Source organism: Desmodus rotundus, chromosome 10 (assembly GCF_022682495.2).
Source record: "Desmodus rotundus isolate HL8 chromosome 10, HLdesRot8A.1, whole genome shotgun sequence".
In the NCBI taxonomy this organism is placed as follows: domain Eukaryota; kingdom Metazoa; phylum Chordata; class Mammalia; order Chiroptera; family Phyllostomidae; genus Desmodus; species Desmodus rotundus.
The window spans coordinates 12,385,613-12,407,701 of record NC_071396.1 but is presented as its reverse complement, the minus strand read 5'-3'; the positions used below and the strand labels follow the sequence as shown (position 1 = coordinate 12,407,701).

The window sequence follows — 22,089 nt, the reverse complement described above, 5'->3', positions numbered from 1 at the left end:
AAAAGAAAAAAACACAAAAACTTAGAAAACTAAAACTAAAATCTGATTATGAAATACATATTATGTGCTTCTGGGCTTGAGGTATTCTCTCCTAAGAAAATTATTTCCCAAACAGCCTCAGGAGAGTAAAGATTCATTAAGCCAGTTGTTCTAAGGATATACGTGATTACCTAGAATTAATCTTATTGCATGACTGACTCTAAAGGAACACGTCACACACCAAAAATATTAATATATATTTGAGACAAATTACTAAGGTAAAAGGGGAAAGTCCATGAAAAAATGTCCAAACCCATAGTAACCTCAGGTACTGAGTTTAATACATGCCTTTAAATAGATAGAAAAAATTTTTAATTATCCTTCATTTCTAATATATAGAACACTAGATTCCTTAAATGACTCCCATTGTAAACAACCAAAGAAAGATGGTTAAAATTTAAAAGTATTTTTTTCAATAGTTAATGAGTTAGCAAAGCCACAAGGGAAGAGACAGTAGGAAGACAAGCAAGCTGGCCTGAGCCTTGAGGATGAGCTACCAAATCCAACCCAGGTGACCCTGATCTTGTTTTCAGCACTCTGAGGTCCACAGAGGAAGAAGATAAAGTTTATGGCTAACAGAGCCAGTGCAAATAAGCTAAGAGGAGGCTCCCCCCGCCACCTCCCTACATGAAATTCCATAAGGCTCTATCGTCAGCATAGAGGTGAGCGAGAGCACCCAGAGTAAAGGGCAGAGAAGAATGAAGCCACCCGATTTACTGTGACTAATTCTCTACTCAGAAAAATAAAACTCCCCTTCACACACATTAGTGGCCAGAATTCAATCTATGTTATCTGAAAATACTCAGATGAAGAATTTATTATCAAGTAATCTCTGACTGGTAATGCTCCAAGTAACCCAAAGAAACCACCAAATAGTCTCTGGAATCTCAGTTCTTAAAGATGAAGTTCCAATGAAAATGAACCGGCAGTCAAAATAACAAAATAGAATTAGGATATCATGATCAACAGCTAGTTAAATTAGTCTGTCAAAGACTTCAGATATTGAAATAATCAGAAAATGGTATGTTTAATGTGACTAAAGATTAAGCTTGCTAGTGAGGAAGAACCTTTAAAAATTAAAATAAAAAGTGGTCAAGTGGATTTGAAAAAAATAGAACTTCCAGAATGAAAAAGGAAATAAGTACAACTTAAATCAATGGGAAAAACTCAAAGGAGCAATGAGAATGTTGCAGCTACATGCGACAATATGGACAAATGTCAGAATATAACATTAAACAATAAAAGCAGAAAATACATTTAGAATGATTGTAATTAAGCTACAAAGACTATAAATCTAAACAAAACACTGCCTAACAAAAAGAATATATGTAGCAAAACTATGAATGAAACAAGAAAATAATGAGCACAAAATCCACAGTAGTTACTTTTGAAAGGAGAAAAAAGGAATTAGAATAGAAAGGAAGGTAATGGTAAAGTTCTTTTTCCAAAAACTCGGTAGTGAGTACATAGGTATTCCCTGCATTGTGATTCTTTATAACTTAAAAATATTCCTTTGTGCCCACTCAACAAGTAATAGACAATAGAGGGAGAAGACCTACCATGTTTATTCAGAATCCCCTCACCTCCCACCAATGTAACACTAATAGCAAAGAACAGGCTAAAACAGTTTGATATAGGCTAGTAATGGACAAAGAGATAAATGAAACAGATCATCTAGACACAAACATTCAGAAGATAGTAAGAAGCCTATTTAGACATTTCAAATCAGAGAGGAAGTATGGACTATTTAATTAATGTTATTGGTACAATTTGCTTTTCATTTCCAGCAAGGAAATTACATATTGCTGGAGGAAGAAGTTACACATGTTACCCACACCCTCCTTTAATATATAGAAAATGTGCACATCACGAAGCAATAGAGAAGAAAGTGAGTTAAAAAAAATCCAGAGAATTCTGATACCCTGCAGTTTGGAAAGAAGTAAACTAAAGGGGTGAAGATAATTTTAGGTCTAGAATCCTTTAATACAGACACCACAGACATCAGCAGATGGCCATTTATTAATCTAGGACACTGTGCTGCTTTCTTGGGAGAAAGGCATTAAAAGTCCAAAAATGTCTTCCTGGCAGGAGAGTGATCCCAGGGACAGGCCACTTCACCAGGTAAAAGGTTTCCCAGCAGGGACTGGACTCAATTGTAACACTCAATTGTAACAAGTCACTCTCACAGAAGAAAATCAAGGCTATCAAAACTGATACCCATGGTAAAACAATAGTGTAACAAGCCACTCAAAAGACCTACTTAAAAACCAAACAAACTCCATTTAAAAAAAAATGTTACTTATTTATTTTTAGAGAAAGAGAGAGAGGGAGAAACAAACACTGACATGAGACATACTGACCAGCGCACCTCCCACACGGACTCACAACCCGGCCGGAGCCCTGCCCAGCAATCAGACCAGGGAGGGGCCTTTTGCTTGGTGGGAGGACACTCAACCAACTGAGCCACACTGCTCAGGGCCAAATGAACACCTATTTTTTAAAAAGAAATAACTGCCGAATTAAAACAATTCCTGTGCCTTAAATTTTGTTTTATTTTCCCCACAAAATTAGTTTTCTAAAAAATAGCATTTAGTTTATTCCATTTCATAAAATTAGTCTCTGTGTGAATTCTTCTGAGTATCTGCATACAGACATGTCTGAAATAATTACAAAAAGTTCACACTGTTTACTTTTGTGATCCAAATTTGGGATGACCTGTTTCTTTATCTTTTTTGGTACGACCTGGATTTTAAAAACATTTTTACAAAATAGTGACAAATAATTTTTTAAAAACAGAACTAAAACTAAAATGAATAAAACCTTGAAAATGCACAAGATAGCAATTTTGAGAAAGAATAAAAGTCTGAGGATTTAATCTACCTGGTATCACTTACCCAAAAACTCGGGAGGACTTAGCTGAAACAATGATTCTTCAAAAAACTTTCCTTGATCCCCAACCCTCCTCCAAACCCCCACGTCTAAGGTAAGTTACAATCCGATTTGTTCCTAATGTACCTGGCACTTCCCTAGCATGTATGGCACTTACCACACTACACATGCCTCTCTGTAGCCCCAACCCGACTGAGAGCTTGCAGGAGACAAACGTGTACCTTACTCATCACCTAACCCCAGTAGTTTCCACACTGTGGAGAGTACAAAAAATTGGTTAAATACAGGAATAAATAGTTTCCTTCTCCTCCCCTTACCATGCAATATGTATTCACCAAAAATGGCCCATTTCACAAAACAAACAAACAGAAAAGAAACACCGCACTCCTATCATTTCTATTCCCAATGACTCAGCCTTTGTTAAATGGCAGACCTCTAACTAGACTGTCTATGGTCTTTTGACCTCTAGTTTCTTGTTCTTCCTTGCCATTCTTATTCTTTACTCAAAGCTTTAATTGGCAAGTACTTAAACCCTCCTCACAAAAAAATTTATGTGAAAAATTTTTTTTTAAAGTTAACAAGAATAGAAGATGAATTTTAATTTTTGTTTCAGTGTATAAATGCTATTTTATAGATTAAAATGTGACCAACTGCCTCAAAAAACTTAGACTCATCACTATTAACTCAGAAAACTTTAAAAATTATGTTTGAGAATGCTTGGTCATTAAAAGTGGAAATCTTTTTGCCTTGGCCAGTATGGCTCAGTTGGTTGAAGTGTCATCTAATATAACAAAAAGTTGGGAGTTTGATTCCAGTCAGGGAATATACCTAGGTTCCAAGTTCAATCCTGGTTTGGGGTGTGGATGGTAGAAAATTAATCAATGTTTTTCTCTCACAATGATTTTTTCCTCTCTCCCATTTCCTGCCTCTCTAAAGTCAATAAACGTATTTTTTTAAGTGGAAGTCATTTTATTATACAAAACAGATCCTAAATAATAATATAATTAGGTTATAATTACTATGCTAGTCAATGGAAATTACTGATTAGTCTGAAATATACAACCTTATAGAGGGTCCTAGGCTCAGTAAGCCTTAGTTGCTAAAAGGACTATATTTACACAAATTGATCACATCCTTCTTTCTTAGTATGTTAGCATAGAAGAAATTTTTAAACAAATTTAGGCAGGAAAAGCCACCATCACTGGTATTATGTCGTTTCCTCCTATAGCCTTGACAAAAACCAGTGTAATAGTAAACTGAAATTAATATATCCCCCTATTACGCTTATACCCAAAAAAGTCATCTGTCCAGAGCTAAACCTTCAGAATTCTAGGTGGTAAGCTTTCCTCAAAGTGTATTCAGTGGGAGTGTTCATGGACATGCAGCAAAAAAGTTTCATGATAACTGCAATTAAATCAAGATCATCCCAAAAGAATTTTTAAAAGACTTTCACAAGGTGATTCTAAAGTTCATCTGACTGGCCCTGGCCAGTAGAGTTCAGTTGGGTAGAGTATCGTTCCCATACGCTAATCTTTCTTTGGGTTCAATCCCTGGTCAGGGCACATACAATTAACCAATAAATGCATAAATAAGTGGGACAACAAATCGTTGTTATTTCCCCCCTTCCTTTCTGTACAAAAATCAATCAATACAAAAATTTTAAAAAATAAAGTTCATCTGAATGAATAATGCACAACAATCAATTGTTTGAAAATAAATGTTTTATTTGTGAGGCTAGATGTGTTTTCTGTTACTGTTATTTTTTAAAAATATAAAACAAAGATTGTGATGTGGAAGTACTGCCTTAAACAGTCACAGTATTTTTTAAAAAATTGTTAATTTCCACTCCAGATATACCCTCCCACTTAAAAAAAAAATAGGACAAAATATATGAAACCAAGACTTCAGATAATGGACAACAGGTAACAAAGAATAGTGGTCCTTTAGGGAAGTAAAATAAACAAGATGACCTCTAGGGCTGCCCCAGTTTACTGTGTATAGAGTGTCCAGGACACACAGCAGAGAGGGGAACCCGGAGCCCAAGGGTCTCTGAGTTGAGAATACTACAAAGCCAAAGGCAGCCAGAATTCACAAGCAGATTACTGTGCTACAATTGGCCATACAAAGAGCTCCAGAGAACTGCAGTGGGCTCCCCTGAATCTTCATATGATCAACACAAGTCCGTATGGAAACTACCAGAGGCCAAGGAATGAATCATTGGAGAAGTAGAGGAGGACAACCCTAGAGTTCACAAAGTGCCAGGAAGCGCTCCAGAGTGGAAAAACCTTGTAAGAAATGGGGCACAGAGCAGAGTACTCAAAAAGGTATTGATAGCTTCAGTGGCAGGGAGGAAAATTAGAGCCAAGAAAAGCTCAAAAAGCAAGCCTTAAAAGTATCCAACTTACTCAGCTGTACCCCAAAGCAAAGCTCAAGAATATGTAAAGAAATGCAAAAACATTCTGTACTTGAGAGCAAAGCTCAGCCCTGCTAACCAAAGGGTCAGTTTGATTCCCAGTCAGGGCACATGCCTGGGTTGCAGGCTAGATCCCAGTAGGGGGCACGTCAAAGGCAACCACACACTGATGTTTCTCTCCCTCTCTTTCTCCTTCCCTTTTCTGCTCTCTGAAAATAAATAAAATCTTAAAAAAAAAAAAAAGGCAAAATTCACAATGCCTGGCATTCAATCAAAAATCATCAGGCACTAAGCAGGGTAGCGCAGTTGGTTAGAGCAGTGGTCCTCAAACTTTTTGGCACCAGGGACAGGTTCCGTGGAAGACAAGTTTTCCACAGACCATGGTGTGTGTGTGTGGGTGCGGGGGGATGGTTTCAGGATGACTCAAGCTCATTATATTCAAGCTTCCTGGTGTGTGGCCCAATTCCTAACAGACCCAGACCAGTACCAGTCTGCTGCCCAGAGGTTGGGGACCCCTGGTTAGAGCATCATCCCCATACACTAAAGTTGCCAGTTCAATGCCTACCAGGGCTCATACAAGAATCAATCAATGAATGCATCAATAAGTGCAACCACAAATAGATGTTTCTTTCTCCCTCTCTCAAATCAATTTTTATAAAAGTTATTCGGAAAATGGTCTTGCAAGCAAAGCAGCAGGAAAATATAACCCGTAATAAGTGGGAAAAAACAACCAACAGAAACAGTCCTAAAAATGACACAGAGGTTAGAATTAGTAGATGAGGATAATTAAGTAGGTTGCTCTAGCCTTTATGTCCGAGAGAGGGAAATCATGGGCATGTTAATAAGACTTGTAAGATATAAATAACCCTAAATCAAATTTCTAGAGATGATAAATTCATTGAATGAGATTGATAGATTAGACATAAAAAGTTGTAGTAAATATAAACATCCACAGTGAAAACTATCTAAACAAGCAGAGAGAGAAAGAAGGCTGGGGCCAGGAGGAAAAAGACAGAACTGTAGCAGAACCTCAAGAGCCCTAATATTTGTAACACAAATCAAAACAAATGGCCAATTTTTTTTCCTAATTTGATGACAACTATAATCCCACAAATTCAAAAAGGTCAGTGAACCTCAAAGCACAAGAAACATGAAAAAACTCCACCAAAATTTTTCAAAATCAAGGGACAAAGAGGTCTTAAATGTAGCACCCCACACAAAGGAATGAAGACAACAATGGCAGGAGACTGTTCATTGAAAACAATGCAAGCCGTATGACAGTGAAACATCATATTTTAAGTTCCAAAAAAAAAGGCTTTTGTGACATACAACCTCTAAAAAGTGACTTACCAAGTTTCAACTTCTCAAGGTCTAGATAGGCACAGCAAGAACAATGAGCTGGCTGCCATTGTAAATACTATTTAAACATTTTCTTGACAATGCACATGGATTATGTCACTCCCCTTCTCAAAGCTCTTCAATGACTCCCTACTGCATATTAAAATTAACACCTTCAGCCAGAGGCAATCAAGGCTCTCCACAATCTGGAAGTCCAGACTGTCTTTACAGCATCGCTTCCCAAACCACTTATTTCATCAGTTTGGTATATAGCCTACCACTTCCATTTTTCTATTTATACTGTTTCTCCTTCCACCTCCATCATCCAAAGCCCATCGGTCATAGGTGAGATTCCCTGCGTGGTCTGGATACAGCACCCTTTCATATTTAATCTCATCTCTAAGATCACTTCTTTTCATCTTTGTGCTGGTAATCCTAAATGTAGTTTTTAAAAATTCATTACCTGTGTTTTCTGTCTTCTCCATTATACTATGAATCTCTAAAAGGCAAAAATCATCTCCTACTCCTGTGAATTCCAGAGTGTCACAACGACTTGCAACTAATAGGTTATAAACATGTGGTAAATTAGGACAGCAAAATACTAGCAGAGACAGGAATAGACACATTAAACAATAATTTCAATTAAAGAAAAAACCCTCAATATTCTTAAAACCCAGCAAGGAAAACCACTTAAAAAATCATTTAAAAAAGGCCAGAGACCTCAGACAGACATCTCAATAAAGAAGATACACAGATAGCAAATAAGCACATGAAAAGATGCTCCACATAGTATGTCTTGAGGGAAATGCAAGTTAAAACAACATCAAGCCCTGGCCAGGTAGCTCAGTTGGCTGGAGTGTCGTCCCTACACCAAAAGGTTGCAGGTTCCATCCCCAGGCAGGGCACAGCGGAAGGCAACTGACTGATGCTTCTCTCACCTCTCTAAAATCAGTGAGCACATCCTTGGGCAAGGATTAAAACAAACAGAACAACAAAACAAGATCAAAAAGTCACAGCAGCTTCTGTCCTGGTCTGGAGTAGCAGCAAGCAGCCTCAGGCCTTTGGCAATGAGACAGAAGCAGACCTGCAGGTTGAAGCTTAAAAGTAATGAATGGAGCTCCGAAATGAGTTAAAGGTATGGCTATGGACTTTGAAAAAGTAAAACGAAAACCATCCTCTTATGATGTTAAGTGTAAGGATCTTCATGATGAAATTTCTATAAATGGGACAGGCAAAGCCTTGTTTCTGAGGATGAAACAGACCCTCCAGAAGATACTAACCAGCAGTAACACTGTATCAGCTGCCCTGGACCCAAAGTGGGATTTTTCTCTTATGGCTGCAGTGGGAGACACAGAACTGAACTGCTTTGCCTGAAGCAAGTGAAATGATTCCTCTCCTGTCATTTGTGATTGCCGGTGGTGCTAGACAGGATCAGCACGGCCTGTTGCTAATTGCTAATGTCTATAAAGCAATGCCCCCAAGAAAGAATCGTTTCAGAGCTCTTTGGACTTCATCTTCAAAAGCAGCCAAATGATTCAAGTGACAGTGAGTTTATCCCAGCAAATGTTGGGCAGTTAGTGAAATTTGGGTATAACTAAGAACATTCAGAACATCACAGCTTAGGTGATCTGAGTATTACCTGTGTATTGGCAGAATTGCAGTGATTGTAAATTGAAGGTAATTAGCAGGTACATGCTCTTTTGCAGGAAACATGCTCAGCCCAGAAAAACATTTTCTCAGAGTGGAATTCTATTATTTTGGCCAAATACAGAACACTGACCATACCAAATGTTGTGAAGATGTGGAGCAACAAGAACTCTCATTCACCGTTGGTGGGAATACAAAATGGTACCTGCACTTTGGAGGACAGTTTGACAGTTTCTTACAAAACTAAAGATATTCGTACCATATGACCCAACAATTGCACTCCTTGGTATTTAACCAAAGGAGCTGAAAACATGTCTACACAAAAACCTGCACATGGATGTTTGTAACAGCTTTATAGTTATCAAAGCCTGGAGACTAGCAACATGCCCCTCAGTAAGTGAGTGGATAAAGTGGTATAATCCATACAATGACTATTCAGTGCTTAAAAAAAAAAGCTGTCAAGCCACGAAGAGACATGATGTTTAAATGCTTATCACTAAGTAAAAGAAGGCCGTCTGAAAAGGTTACACACTGCATGATTCCAATTATATGACATTCTGAAAAAGGCAAAACTGGAAACAGCAAAAAGATGAGTGGTTGCTAGGGGTTAGCAGAGAGGGGGAGATGAATAGGCAGAACACAAGATTCGTGGGCAGTGAAACTACTGACACTAATGGTGGATACACGCCGTTATACGTTTGTCCAAACCCACAGAATGTACACCACCAGGAGTAAACCCAAATGTAAACTACAGATGACGACATATCATGTAGGTTCACCATCCCTTCTGATTGGGTGGGGGGAGCTATGCATAACTAGAAGCAGGGAATGGGCTACACTGGAAATCTCTGTACCTTCCACTCAATTTTGCTGTGAACCTAAAACTGCTCTAAAAAACTCAATATTGGGCCTAACTTATTTTTAAGTATACTACATTGTTTCAGTTTTAAACAAAGCAAAATTACTACGAAAGATATTAATACAGAATACACCTCCTCAAATGTGGCTACGTAAATTCCACTGCAGAATATAAAACTACTTGTTCATCTAGTTGTTCAATAATTATACTGCAACTTATACTGAGCAAACATTTCTACAAAATATTTTATGTGCATATTTTTCTTTTTGACTCAAAAAGACAATTATGATTTAAATGTAAACAGTGGACCCAGAAACTTAGAACTTTTTAGCAAGTGATTTTCAAACTTAATTCAAACATTTATTAATCGCCAAGTACTTTTAAAACATTGCATTGGAAAAGGAACTGTAGGGGCAGAAAGATCACCTGATACCTGAACTAAAGGAGTTGCATTCTGAAGAGGAGATACATATCCATTAGAATATCAGAGCGAATAAATGCCACAACGGAGGTATTCAATATAGATGCTGTGAGATCCCAGGAAAGTGGGATAGAGAGAAATGAAAGAATGCATAGAAGAGATGGTATTTACACTAAAAAGGATTTGAAATTTGAGATCTTGAAAAAGGCAGAGATGGCACTCCAGGCTGAAAAACATCAGCGAAGGAACATCAAAGTGCATCTTCAAGAAAAAGGGCCCAGGACCACCATTGTGGAGTAGCTCAAGTGTACGTCTGTGGCTAGCTCAGACTGAACAGAAGAGCCTCGCCGCAGAGACCACGGCCCCAACCCGGGCAGGCGGGTAACATTCCCAGCGAGGACTTCCCGAAAAGGTGCTCGGCTAAGAGAGAAAGAAACACGGTCTGGCTTCCTCTCAAATCCAGACGTGTCTGTCCCAAAGCCGCCGAGTAAGAATCTTCAGGAAAATAATTACTGCTGTTTTGCACATTGGTGACACTTTGGTGCTAGGTTCCTGAAGAATCAGGACCAAAAACCACAGAAGGAATGCAGTCTTCTAGCGCTTAACACGGAGCATCTCTCAGGCACTCGTGGGAGCTGGCTTGCCATCCCTGGCTAAATACTACAGAATAAGGAAACCTATCCTAATTTCTTCTCTCCCCGCAGGCCCACGCGGTGAAAGCTCATGAGAGAGGCTATTCAGATCTCCTGACTCCTAACGACAATTTGAGAATAAAATGAAGTTTAGAGTTTCCAAGAGACTTATATTTTATCCTAAAGGACCCAGGTTCTTCCAAATATTTCTCCAGCTGTCTATTCCAAAAAAAAAAAAAAAAAAAAAGACAGAGAGAGAGAGAGAGAACAGCTATTACAAATAAACTTCCCCCCACAAAAGTGAACCATTAACAAAAATTATTGTCCTCGAGTTTCCAGGTGGATCTAGGGCAAATTAATACCCACTCCAAGGTGTACGGTTATTTTAACTCTCCAGGTGGGACAAGTAAGAGCCAGTTAATACCCACGTCAAGACGTACGGTGGTTTTAAATCTCCGTTCCCGGACCAAGTCACCGCACCTTTTAAATCTCGAGTCAAACTTTTTCCCCGCCCTGGACTCACCCGAGCCAAGTCCAGCAGCATGTGGAGTACAGACCATCGAACAACCAACTCAAAATGCCTTTGGGAATCCCCCGGGGAGGAGATCCCGTCCAGGTCGAACTGCGAGACCCGGAGGACCTGGCTGCCATCGCGGAAATAAACCCCGAAGCGCGTCTCCGCCGCCATGTGCCCGAACCGCAGCTTACATAAGCCGTGCCTCGAGCGTGCGGCAACCGCCAACGCTCGCGCTCGCCCCCTCGGGCCCGGTCCGCAGCCGGGACGCAGTCGCCCGTTGGGCGGGTAAAAGCCCGGCCTAGGCCCGGCACGAGGCGGGCCCCGCGGGCAAGGCGCGACGACCCGCCGGGCCGCCGCACGGGGCCCAGGCCGCGCAGACCCGCCCTCCGCCGCACGAGCCCAACACCCTCCCCCCCTTCCCCCTACCTGGAAAGGGCGGGTGACCGAGCCCCCGGGGCCGCCAAGTCCAGTGGGGCGCGAGGCGTGAGCTCCTCCCGCGCGGGTCCGTCACAGCATCTCCCGGGAGACACGATCGCCACAGGCAGGAGGCGCGCACCTCTGCCGCGCGGAAGCTGCTTCTCTGCTCGCGGGCCTCCGCCGATGTCCTCCCTGACCGACCACCTTAGAGCCCGAGAGTGCCTGCAACAGCTGCAGGCCGGCTGGCCGCTCAGCGACTAAAACGCAGACGCTGCCCGCGCCGCGGTTCCGGGTCCTCCCCCACGCGACTCTGCCTCCTCCGCTTGGACAGCGCCGGCCCTCCTCTGCGCAGTACCCAGGGCGGACGGAGCGAGTCCCACACGCCCCGGAGGGGAGGGAAGAGGCGGTGCGGCGAAGGAGGGGAGATCGCAAGGAGATCGCGGCGCGGAGCCCTGAGTTCTCGCGAGCGTTCCGACCTTGGAGGCGGGGGTGGGAGGGGGCTGCGCCGCGGGAATTTTTAAACTCCTCTTGGAAGGTGGGGGAAGAAAAGGGAGGAAAGGGAAGCAAGGTCGGGAAAGGCAGTCCTTTTCACAAGATAGAATCTCCCCGCCTCCAATGGGCCGAGGGGAAGAAAGACTACGATTCCCACAATGCCTTCGGCGCTGACTGGCTGGGGCGGCTGGGCTCGCGGGCCCTGCGCGGCGTCGGGAATGGTAGTCTTCGTCTAAGGTCGCGCTGGGAGGACCCCGCCTTCCTCGGGATCCCGCGGTGCGACTACTGTGGCGGGAGAGTCGCTATGTTATCGTCTATCCGCGCTTGCTGGCGGACAAGTGATAATTTTTTTGCCCTCCTGGCAACCCCATTTGCTCTTCATGTTATTCTTTCTCTGTGCTCCTACTTCTGGTGCTAAAGGTGAGCACCAGACTAAAGCGGGAATATACGACTGTGCTTTCAAATCAGTGTTCCTTACCTTTTTGGTCACCTTTGAGTTTTACTATGGAGCTTTTTTGTTGTTTTGTTGTTAGTATCTTTGAAGCTTCATACACGTGTCAAACAAATAGATATGGGATGTGTAGATAACAGTAAATATTGAATGCCAAATAAAAGGATTATAAAGTGAGGTAGAGAGGATTCAAGCAGGCCAATTTTTTTTTTTTAAGGAATAAAGCAGTGATTTTCAACAGGTGTGTGGTGGCAGACACATTGGTTTGCTGCAAGAATGTTTTTTAAAGATTATTTATTGATTGATTTTTAAAAAGAGGTAGAGAAACATCAATGTGTGGTTGCCAATCGCACACCCCCAACTGGGGTCCTGGCCCCAGAACCCAGGCATGTGCCCTGACTGGGAATTGAACTGGTGACCCTTTGGAGCTCAATCCACTGAGCCACACCAGCCAGGGCAGCCTGATTTTTTTTAATCAAAAAAAGTTTATCCAAAAAAAAAAAAAAAAGCTTATCCTTTCTGTTAACCCTCTTGTGTTTTTTGAGATATGCTGTCTTTTACAAATGTAATTTTTTTCTATAATTGTTGTTTTTTAACTGGCAGAAACTTCTAAGTGTGACGTACTGACTGGACTAAGTTGTAGCAGAGAAGGAGGTAAAAAAGGTTTCCGGTTATTTATCTGTATTTTAAATGGACCTTTTCAAACAGAAACCACCTCTGTCAAATGTGTTGATTTATGTCCTTGCCTTGCTGCCCATTCTGCACTTTCTTTGGCACCATTTTATGCTCAATTCATGAGTCCTGTACTTCTTGGTGGTCCAAAGACATGAGTTCCCAACTCAGGTATGTTGCTAGGGAGCTGTGTGCGGTGGGGAAAACTAAGTGACCTCTCTGGGCTGATGTTATCAGATGCATAGAGCAAGAGTAAGTGGATCAGAGAATCTACTGATTCATTAGGTAGACATTTGTTAGCTCGGCTGTAAAGGCCCTGCCAATTCTAAAATCCAAAAGTCTGTCTCATCACACTTAATATCCAGATTAATCGACTTTGTAATTGATCTTCCAGGTTTTAATCATCCCTTCCCATGATTAACAACAGAATGGTTTCTGTTTGATTATCTATAATCTGGATGAACCCTACCTTTCCTACTTAATTTCCCTACATAGTTCCTGAAGATCATTTCTTCGTTCTCCTCCAAACATATGTTTGCTTTTCTGTGTCTCCCAGCCTCTTCTCCCCTTGTCGAAATCTTAATATCCCGCAGGATGCTGCTCAGGCCTCCTTTCTCTCCCGAATCTTCCTGTCACCGTCAGCCCACATTAATCACTAAGAACACGCACTGAAAATGTGCTGCCTATTATTTTACGTCTGTTTCCCTTTTTGCTTCTGACTCCCTCCATCCACCCACCTCCCCCATCTCCCAGCTACACTGAGAGCACAGACTGTATCTTAAACTTTTTAAAACTTCCCTCATAACTGCTAGTTTTTCATTCGAATTGCTTTGTAAACTGACTTTCCACTTGGAAACTCTCTTTCAACCCTCCCCTTTTCAGTCATTTTAACTAAACATATGCCAAATTATTGAAGTTGGTTTCAAGAGACGTTAATAATGTTAAGTGAAAAAAAAATTACCTGGGTTTGATCATCAAACAAGTTTGGGGGAAAGCTGATTAAATAAAATTAAGCATTTCTTTTATGTACTACTTCACTGCCTTGAACGTGCTTGGCATTCCGAAAGTTACTTGACCATGGAATGAATCCATTTAGGCTCGTGGAAGACCTTGCCTTATTAGTGTTCCACGTGATGAACTTTGGTCAACACGGCTTCAGAGCTTCCCTTTTCCCGAGGAAGCATTGTGTAGTAAAAAGAATATGGTCTCTTGGAGCCAAACTTGGGTTTTCATCCTTTTCAGTACTCTAGCAGCACGACTGTAGTCGAATTTCTTCACTCTCTAGCCTGTTTTCTCATGGAAAAAGAAAGGATGCTACTATTTGTTTCCCTTGCAGAGCTGTTGCAAAGATTAAAGGGAAGTATGTGCCCAGTCCAGAACTTCATTTCCTTTCTACCTATGTGGTCATTCATTATTTTGGTAAAAGGCCTAGAGAATGATAATGGCTAGTGTGGACCCTCTTACTTCCATCTGGAATGTTTATTCAATAGGCAATATTTCAGTACCAATCCAGCATCCTGATAGTGAGGAGTAGCCAACTGATTTCAGAAAATGTAGAGCCTCACTGGAGTATTCTGAATTAGATCTCATTTGTTTTGCAAAGCAACTGGGGGCTGGGAGGGAATACTTGATATTTTAGTAACAACAACAGAATGAAATGTATCTGCCTCAAAGAGAGGCAATACCTCTGTCCTAACAGTTCCATGTTCATCATTTTTGTAGGGATTATTGGTTATAATAAGCAGTGCCCCGACCGTGATTTCTTCAATGGACACTGCGCTTGGTGAGTGAAGAGTCGTATCTTTCTTGTTTCCCACTGCATTTCCAGGGACAGCATAGTGGCTAATAACAAGGGCTACAATAATTGTTTAGTGAATGAGTATATATTTATTGATTTTACCACTCAAAGCAAAGTATGCAACATTAGATTAAAAGGGACTCGAGATACTCTAGGCCAAAGACCTTGCTTTATAGATGAAGAAACAGATTGTTAAATGATTTGCTACAAATACTTGGGGATGGATTTTATTTGTTATGATTTTTAAAAAATGGACATTAAATCAAATTTAGAGTTTTTAAAGAAAAGTCATATAAATATTTTTCTGTTATTAAAATATAGTCTTTATGCACTTGAAAATTGTTTTGTTTAATGAATGATACCCCCCAAAGCTGCAGATTTTCTTTCTTTCTCTGAACACTGGTAATATTTTGTCATAAACATGGTACCACAATTAATATCTTCTTAAAAATTATTTCCCTTTCTACCTCTTTTTTTTTTTTTTTTTTTAAACATCATCCTCTTCCAAAGTTACTTTTAAAAATCTGTGTATCTTGACCTGACAGGTGTGGCTCAGTTGGTTGACTTTTGCAAGGCCTTGCAAAGCAAAAAGTCCCCCATTGGATTTCTGGTCAGGGTACATGCCTGGGTTGCCAGTTAGGTCCCTGTTGGGGTCAAGTGCAAGAGGCAACTGATAGATGTTTCTCTCCATCTCTTTTTCCCTCCCTTCCTCTCTCTCTTAAAAAAAAAGTATATTTTAACTAAAACTATCACAGTTATGATTTCACTGTTGCTTAATCCCAAAGAAAACCATTGATATGATGGATCCTGAAATTCTGTTAGAGATAGCTATAAGCTACGTATTCACATATCATTGCATTTTTAAATTTTGAAACTTTAGCTTCTCAAGACCCATGCTTGCCTTGGAGGATTGTTAAGCTAGATCCCAGAGGGCACAATTAATAGTTATGTGCTTCTTTTGGTGACTGGTGTTGCAAGTATATTGCTCATGAGTCACAAATCTCACACTTGCCTGAGGCTCCCTGCCTCCACGGAAACCAGGTACCAAAAGTTGGTAGAAATGAAAACAGTTACGTCTGATATTCTAGTGAGGGAATAGGTCACTCATTATAACAGATGTTTTGTGCCTAGTTTATCAGATGGATTCTCAGCCTTATTTTTTCTTGTGAATGTTTTTTAATCCCATTGAATCCACACGACCTGTATTAACTGTGACGTTTGCGTGGTGCTTTAAGTTTTCAAAGTATTTTAAATTATTAGTCAAAACAATCTCTCCACGTGGTTGAAATTATAAACTGTGGGAGTTTTTTTCCTTTTGCATCTTCTGAGCTTAACTTTTTCTTTGGTCTCTGGTATGGTTTTTTAATAAATTTCAGGTAGACGTGTTGGGTTTGATTACAGAAAAGCATATGTAATGTGGTATCAATTTTTCACCAAGAAATGTCTGAAAATTGGAATAAGGTGTTAACGAGGATGCCCTAAGTGAAATGTCCAGAATAAAATTCAGCATACTCTAGAGCATTCTTCTCCTGAAAATAAGTTTAAATGTAGAAGCTCTTTAGGGTTTAGAAGTGAATTATTTATGAGTAGACCACATAATTCCTGTTTAGTAAAGAAAATAATGCAGAACTTTAATGTAACCAAAATTACATCCTTAAGATTCTAATAATTCTCAGGTAGTACTTTTGAGTTTAGTTTTATTTTCAGTTCCCTATTCACTTCTTTGTTTATTCATCGAATATTATCGAATGGTTTTAATGAGCTACTCATTACTCAAGGCATTGGAGATATAAAGCTTGATAAGGCCAATATCTATGTCCCTCAGCAATGCAATCAGGACATAATAATTAAATTAAAATTACTTTTTGTTTGGAATTTTTAAATAAATTTTCTTTAATATTAAAGAGAGCAACAACTCTTTCTTAAGTATCTTATTGCTGATTATAATAACACTCAGTGTCCTACTTGGTCTTGGGAATATTCTCGTTTCACATTCTGGTTTGGGTCAAGACATTTATTTGCTACAATTGGTTGGGTCACAGACTCATTTCTCACCAGCTGGACAAAGGACACTTTTAAAGAAGGCCTGTCACTTTTATGTGTGGAGTGGCTTTGAATGAAAGCTCTGTAATCTGTCAGATTTCCGTGTTCTTATGATTCTGCATTCTCTTATTCTGAAGGGTCTAACTTTAAAGTGAGGTAACTACCCTTCATTCCCTTTGTAACAGATTATGAACATGAAAGTTTAATACACTCTGCAAGTTTCAGATATTAAATATAATACAGTGCTTTGGTTAAAAGAGTGAATAACAAAACACACCCTTGCTATACATGTTCCCACAACACTTGTTTTGGTGTAGTAGGGAAGTTTTTTTTTTTTTTTTACTTTTATTTTTTATTTTGAGAGTACATTTATTAAGGCTGGGGACAGTGAAACAAGGGAGGGCATAGGGTAGAACAAACAGGAGAGAGCCCAGGCCGGGGCTGCTTTGGCTCCCTGGGAAGTCAGAGGAAAGGGGTCTTGGAGGCAGGTTTGGGGGGTGAGCCTGGAAGGAGTTGCCACTTCCCGTTGCTCCCTGGGTTCCTAGTCTGATGGGGGCCCTAGCGTTTAGGGGATACAAGGCTGAGAGAGAAGAAAGTCATGGGCATGCCCCTGAGAGGGAGAGTGCCTAGTAGGGAGGTTTTTACATTCTCTGGGTGATCAACACAGTAATCAATTATGCAGTCTATTAATTTGATCTCAGTCAAAGACACACGGCTCATCAATGGAGCAGCTTTTGGAAAATAGGCAGTTGAGAAATCTTTAGTAAATAAGGCTGGGGAGATATCCCCTTTGCAGGTAAACAGTGGAAACCTTAACCTCCAAAAGGAGGGTGGGGAGGGGCACACCAGAACCATAGTGTAAGAATTCTCTGTTGTGTTACAGTGTCCAAAGATTAGAAAGGGGAAGAATCTTTCAGTGTGAAGATTGTGAAGATTTCAAAGAGTAAAATGCAATCCCACTGATACTGTAAGACTTGGAGTCGCGTTGCATTACAGGGCGAAGTGATGTGTGAAAAACAATTTGGCAGATTAGGGTATAATTCCAGCTGATTTGAAAACTATTTGTTCCAGAGAAGAAATCGCACTAAGCCACTCACTGACAGTTGTAGGCAGAGTCCTTAAGAACCAAGTGCTTCTGTTAATGTTATTTAATTAGAATCATTTCTTTCCTTTGCTGTTTTTGCTGGCACACGTCAAACCTGCCTATTGTCAAACTCCTGGAGGAGAGGAGGTCTGAAACGGTAGTTCCCCACTCCATGTCAGCCTTCAACTTCCCCCTAGAGCATCACCACAGGCCAGGAACATCAGCCTGGTCAAGCCACACCCCAGTTTAGACCAGCCTCCACACGCAAAGTAGGGCCACCCCCCTCCACCCCCCACCTCTAGCATGTGGTTTAAAGCAACATCCTCCTGAGAATTTCCCTGAAGCAGCGTGTTGAAACAAAACCACCGAATTCAGAGGGAGAAGATGTACATGTGAGACCTGATCTCTACCGTTAGTTACCCTTTGCTGTGTGGCATCCGTGGATAAGGACCTAAAACTCTCCAGACCTTGGTTTCCTCATTTGTTGGGACAGTTACGCGTGAAAACATGGAGTCAACTTTAAACTCCTACCAGATATTTGCTATTGCCAATACTTCATTGGACATCAGAAGGTTTATTTAAGCTGTATAAACGAGAACCATATGTGATAGTATGGAACGTATTTCTCCAGTGTTTTGGATGGATTGTTCTTCATAAATAACGGGTTATATTTCATCACTGCATTAAAAGTTTTCTTTTAAGTTGCTGGCCATTGATTTTTAATATTAACCCACCTAATATAAAATTTCATATATAAATCATAGATTATCGCAGTCAGAGGGCCCTTAGAAATGACCTAATCCAGTTTGTTTCAATAAGCTTTTTGCTCAAAGCCACATTTTGTTTTGGCAAACCTAGACAGACAGCCCCCAGGGTTCCTAAGTCCCTGTCTCTCATGTTCTTCAACTGGAAGAAAATAAATTATCCTTTGTGACACATGTGCAAACAAAATAAATAAAATCTATTCTCCTGCTCACTTTAAAACATCAGCATGCATAATTAGACAGGAAAGAGAACACAGTTGAGATATAAAAGAGAAACAAAATATTTCCAGCTTAATGAACGAGAAAAAAATTTTTTACACCATAATCATTGCTATTATCTGATGTGCTGGCAGCAAGTTCATAGAAGGGGTGCTCCAGACAAAGGCAATTAATGTGCGATGTTGCTGTTTGCATAGTGGAGAAGCCTACTGCCTGGAAATAGGAAAGGGTTCAAGGATCCATTACAGCACCCATTACACTGTATTCTGATTACTTTTTATGTTATCTTCCTGACTACGTCGCGCGCTTTGTTAAGGGAGAAACGATGTCTTTGTCATCTTTTTCCCATAATACTCAGCAAAGTACCTAGCATCAAGTAGGTTTCCCCTTTTTTAAGTTTTTTAATGAATGTATGAATGAATACACGTTTTCTCCTGTTTGTGGTCTTAGGGGAACAAGACAGAAGAAAGATAAAGAGGTGTCTGTCAATAACAAACATGGGGAACTCACCTCTGATTATCAATGAGAAATAGATTCTGTAAGAGATGTGTTGTAATTTACAACTCACGGTGATGCAGCTGTGTTGAAGCTTGGAGGCAGAACCTCTGCTGCACTCTCTTCAAAGCAGCGCGGGGTTCTAACTCCTTGGGGGTGGTTGGTGCCGAGGTGCCTCACATTTAATGATGGACTGGTTTCTTTCTTTCTCTTTTCTCAATTTTTATTTATTTATTTATTTATTTTCAGACTGGTTTCAATTAGGGAAGTCTTCCTGTCTATCACCATTCAGATTTCTAGTGTCTTGAGAAGTTTTAGACTTCAAAAATACGACAAATTTAAAGTTTTGCAATAGTTCCACCAATATGGTGCTTTTAGATTTCTTTGCAGCTCATTGTCTTTCCCCTAAATGAGTGAGTGATGAAAACACTAAAGCCTCCTGCCCTGGTGGCAGCCTGGGTCATCATCCTCATGTCACTGCACTTCAGCCTCCTGACTCCCGTGATCGCCACTGCCCAGCCTCGGACTTTTCACACTGACCGCCCTGAGAGAGAGACATCAATGTGTTGCCCCACTTATTTATGCATTCATTGATTGATTCTTGTATATGCCCTCACCTGGGATAGAACCCACAACCTTGGTGTATCGGGATGATGCTTTAACCAACTGAGCTACCCCACCAGGGCTCACCCTGCTTTTTCTCCATAGCACCAGCTGACATATTCTATCTTTGTTTGTTTACTCTCTAGCTTCCCAAGTACTGCCTTCACCCCTCGAATGGAAGCTTCATGAAAACTAGGACCACAGGTAAAATTACACACAATTTCTTTTGTGTCTTCCTGTATTTTGTACAGGTGATAACAAAGAATCCTCTTTTGTGTCTCCCTGTATATTGCAAGTCATTTTTGCCTTTTTAATCAGACAGAGGGTATTAAAAACAACAAGCTTTCTCTAAAGTTTTGTTTGCTGTTTGAGTCTCTGGCGTATACGAGATACTCAATGAATATTTGTTGAATGAATGAATGAATGTGCTGTTATGTTTCTTGTATTCTCTATGTTTAATTCCCCTTTATCCTTCCACAGAATTTAGTAATGTTCTTTTGGAAATTATTATCTTTCTCAGCCATGCTAAAGAAAGTCTAGGAAAAGTGTTTGACCAGGCCTGGGCCACACTTCAGACAGGGATGTCCCCACCACCATTCTCCAAGGGTTCCCAATAGTTGGGTTTTATCACAGTCCTAGACTCTTGGACCAGTACTGAGCTTGTCTGCTGCACTGCTTGTTTCCTTATCACACGCACAAACCTCAGGCCCCCTTTGGACAGAGGCCTACGAGGACATTGGCAGACTCCAGGATTTTCAAGTGGATTAACGTGAATTGCCAGCTGTAGTTTTATTGATGTGTTCTAGAAGGTCATCAAAATTGTAATTGTAGATGCGGATTGTTTATTTTAAGAAAATCTACAGGATATCCTTGGTAATAAAAACAAAAAAGCCTAAAACTCAGGGTAAATGTAGCACGTGGGACTCTGCTGAGACCCTAAGAAGTCCCAGGGGGACAGCCCTTCAGGGCTACCATAAATCCTGGCGTCCTCCATTCTGCCTCCCATAGAACAACTGTTCCTGAGTACAGGGACACTCTCATCTGAGTGAACAAATGACTTCAATTCGTCCTCAGCTGGCCAGACCCCCTTGCCAATCAGACTACCCCTAAAGTAACAGAAGGAGCTTGTCTTCATTTCCCTGAGAGCCCACAGCACTAAGAACTTTCAACTGGAAGAATAAAACCCCCAAGTGCTGGCTGCACTCCTCGACCACATTGCCCAGCCTCTTAAAGCCGAGGACGGGAACATGCAAAGCCTGTCAGCTGTTCCAGGGGAAAGCCTTCAAAATGATCTAAGTTTTAGCTTTTGCTAAGTTCAGCCCATACTGTTGGAGAAGATTCACTATCTTTCAGTGGTGTGACTTCGATCTCTAGGCTGACAATGGCCGGGACACAAAGGTGATCGATCTTACTGCTGCAGTTCTCGCAGGGCCGTCAAGGTAGTGCAGGCAAGAAAGTCAAGATGAGGAATCAAGATTAGGATAACGTGAGGTTTCCATCACCTTATCTAATGTGCAGGATTTTGAAATTGGGCTTCTGCATATGGAAACCACGTGTGTCTGGAGCCTCGAGTTTCATGAAAATGCCTCCGAAATGATCGTGGATGAGATCATCTGTAAGGCTGTGGAATCTGGACTAGGTGCCCTGCGGCCCCTTCCAGCTCTACCCCTGTGAGTCTCCCCCTCTCAGTATTCTAATATTCTCGGTTCTTGCTTAATAGGTACAAAGAAAGTGAATGAGTGAGGGAGTCAAAAGGAGAAAATATAGGCATGCCTTATTTCTACTGAGCTTCACAGATTTTGCATGTTTTACAAATCAAAGGCAAGACTTTGCCAGCAAAATGATTACGACTTTCTTTTATGGTGGTAGTCTGGAACCGAGCCTGAAGTACTTTCCAGATATGCCTGTACTGAGTGACAAAAGGCACACATGTCATTTTATTTAGTTAGAAGCAAAAGGTCCTCTTTATGCAGTGATTTGATACACTCTACACTCCCAAGTTGTCATTCTGCTCAGTACTGCTAACCTCCTCATTTGAGTGTGCCACTTACACAGAACAGAAGTAATTTAGTTTTAATCCAAATCCATTTTATTGTGTATAAAGGAGTTCTTTTTTTCCCAAGATTTGCTTCTGTCCTTTAACCTGAAATGATAATTCCCTCTATTTACACAACACTGTTAACTTTCAAAGCCCATTCTTTTTCTATTATGTCTAGGACACTAGTGTGTCTTCTACAACAGTGTCTAGCACACAGTAGGTGTCCAATAAGTATTGTATCAGTGGAGGTGAGTAAAT

At 40.7% G+C, this 22,089-nt stretch overlaps 1 protein-coding gene and 1 long non-coding RNA gene across 5 annotated transcripts in view; one reads left to right on the top strand and one right to left on the bottom strand.

The window, feature by feature from the left end:
* Positions 1 to 11,514, bottom strand: part of AHCTF1 (AT-hook containing transcription factor 1) — a 69,979-nt gene extending 58,465 nt beyond the window's left edge. For 2 of the 4 annotated variants that reach the window (XM_045184448.3, XM_045184451.3), the window contains exon 1: positions 10,762 to 11,138. In XM_045184448.3, coding sequence (XP_045040383.2) covers positions 10,762 to 10,889 — 128 coding nt within the window. In that variant the 5' untranslated portion in view covers positions 10,890 to 11,138. Of the gene's footprint in view, positions 1 to 10,761; positions 11,140 to 11,181 lie in introns of those variants that run through there. The other 2 variants (XR_008425276.2, XM_024575950.3) reach the window with 2 other exon arrangements.
* A 277-nt stretch (positions 11,515 to 11,791) lies between these two features.
* Positions 11,792 to 14,570, top strand: LOC123478230 (uncharacterized). Its single transcript, XR_006653385.2, has 3 exons — positions 11,792 to 12,084; positions 12,719 to 12,769; positions 14,510 to 14,570. It is a non-coding gene; the product is annotated as an uncharacterized lncRNA (long non-coding RNA).
* The last annotated feature ends 7,519 nt before the right edge of the window (positions 14,571 to 22,089 follow it).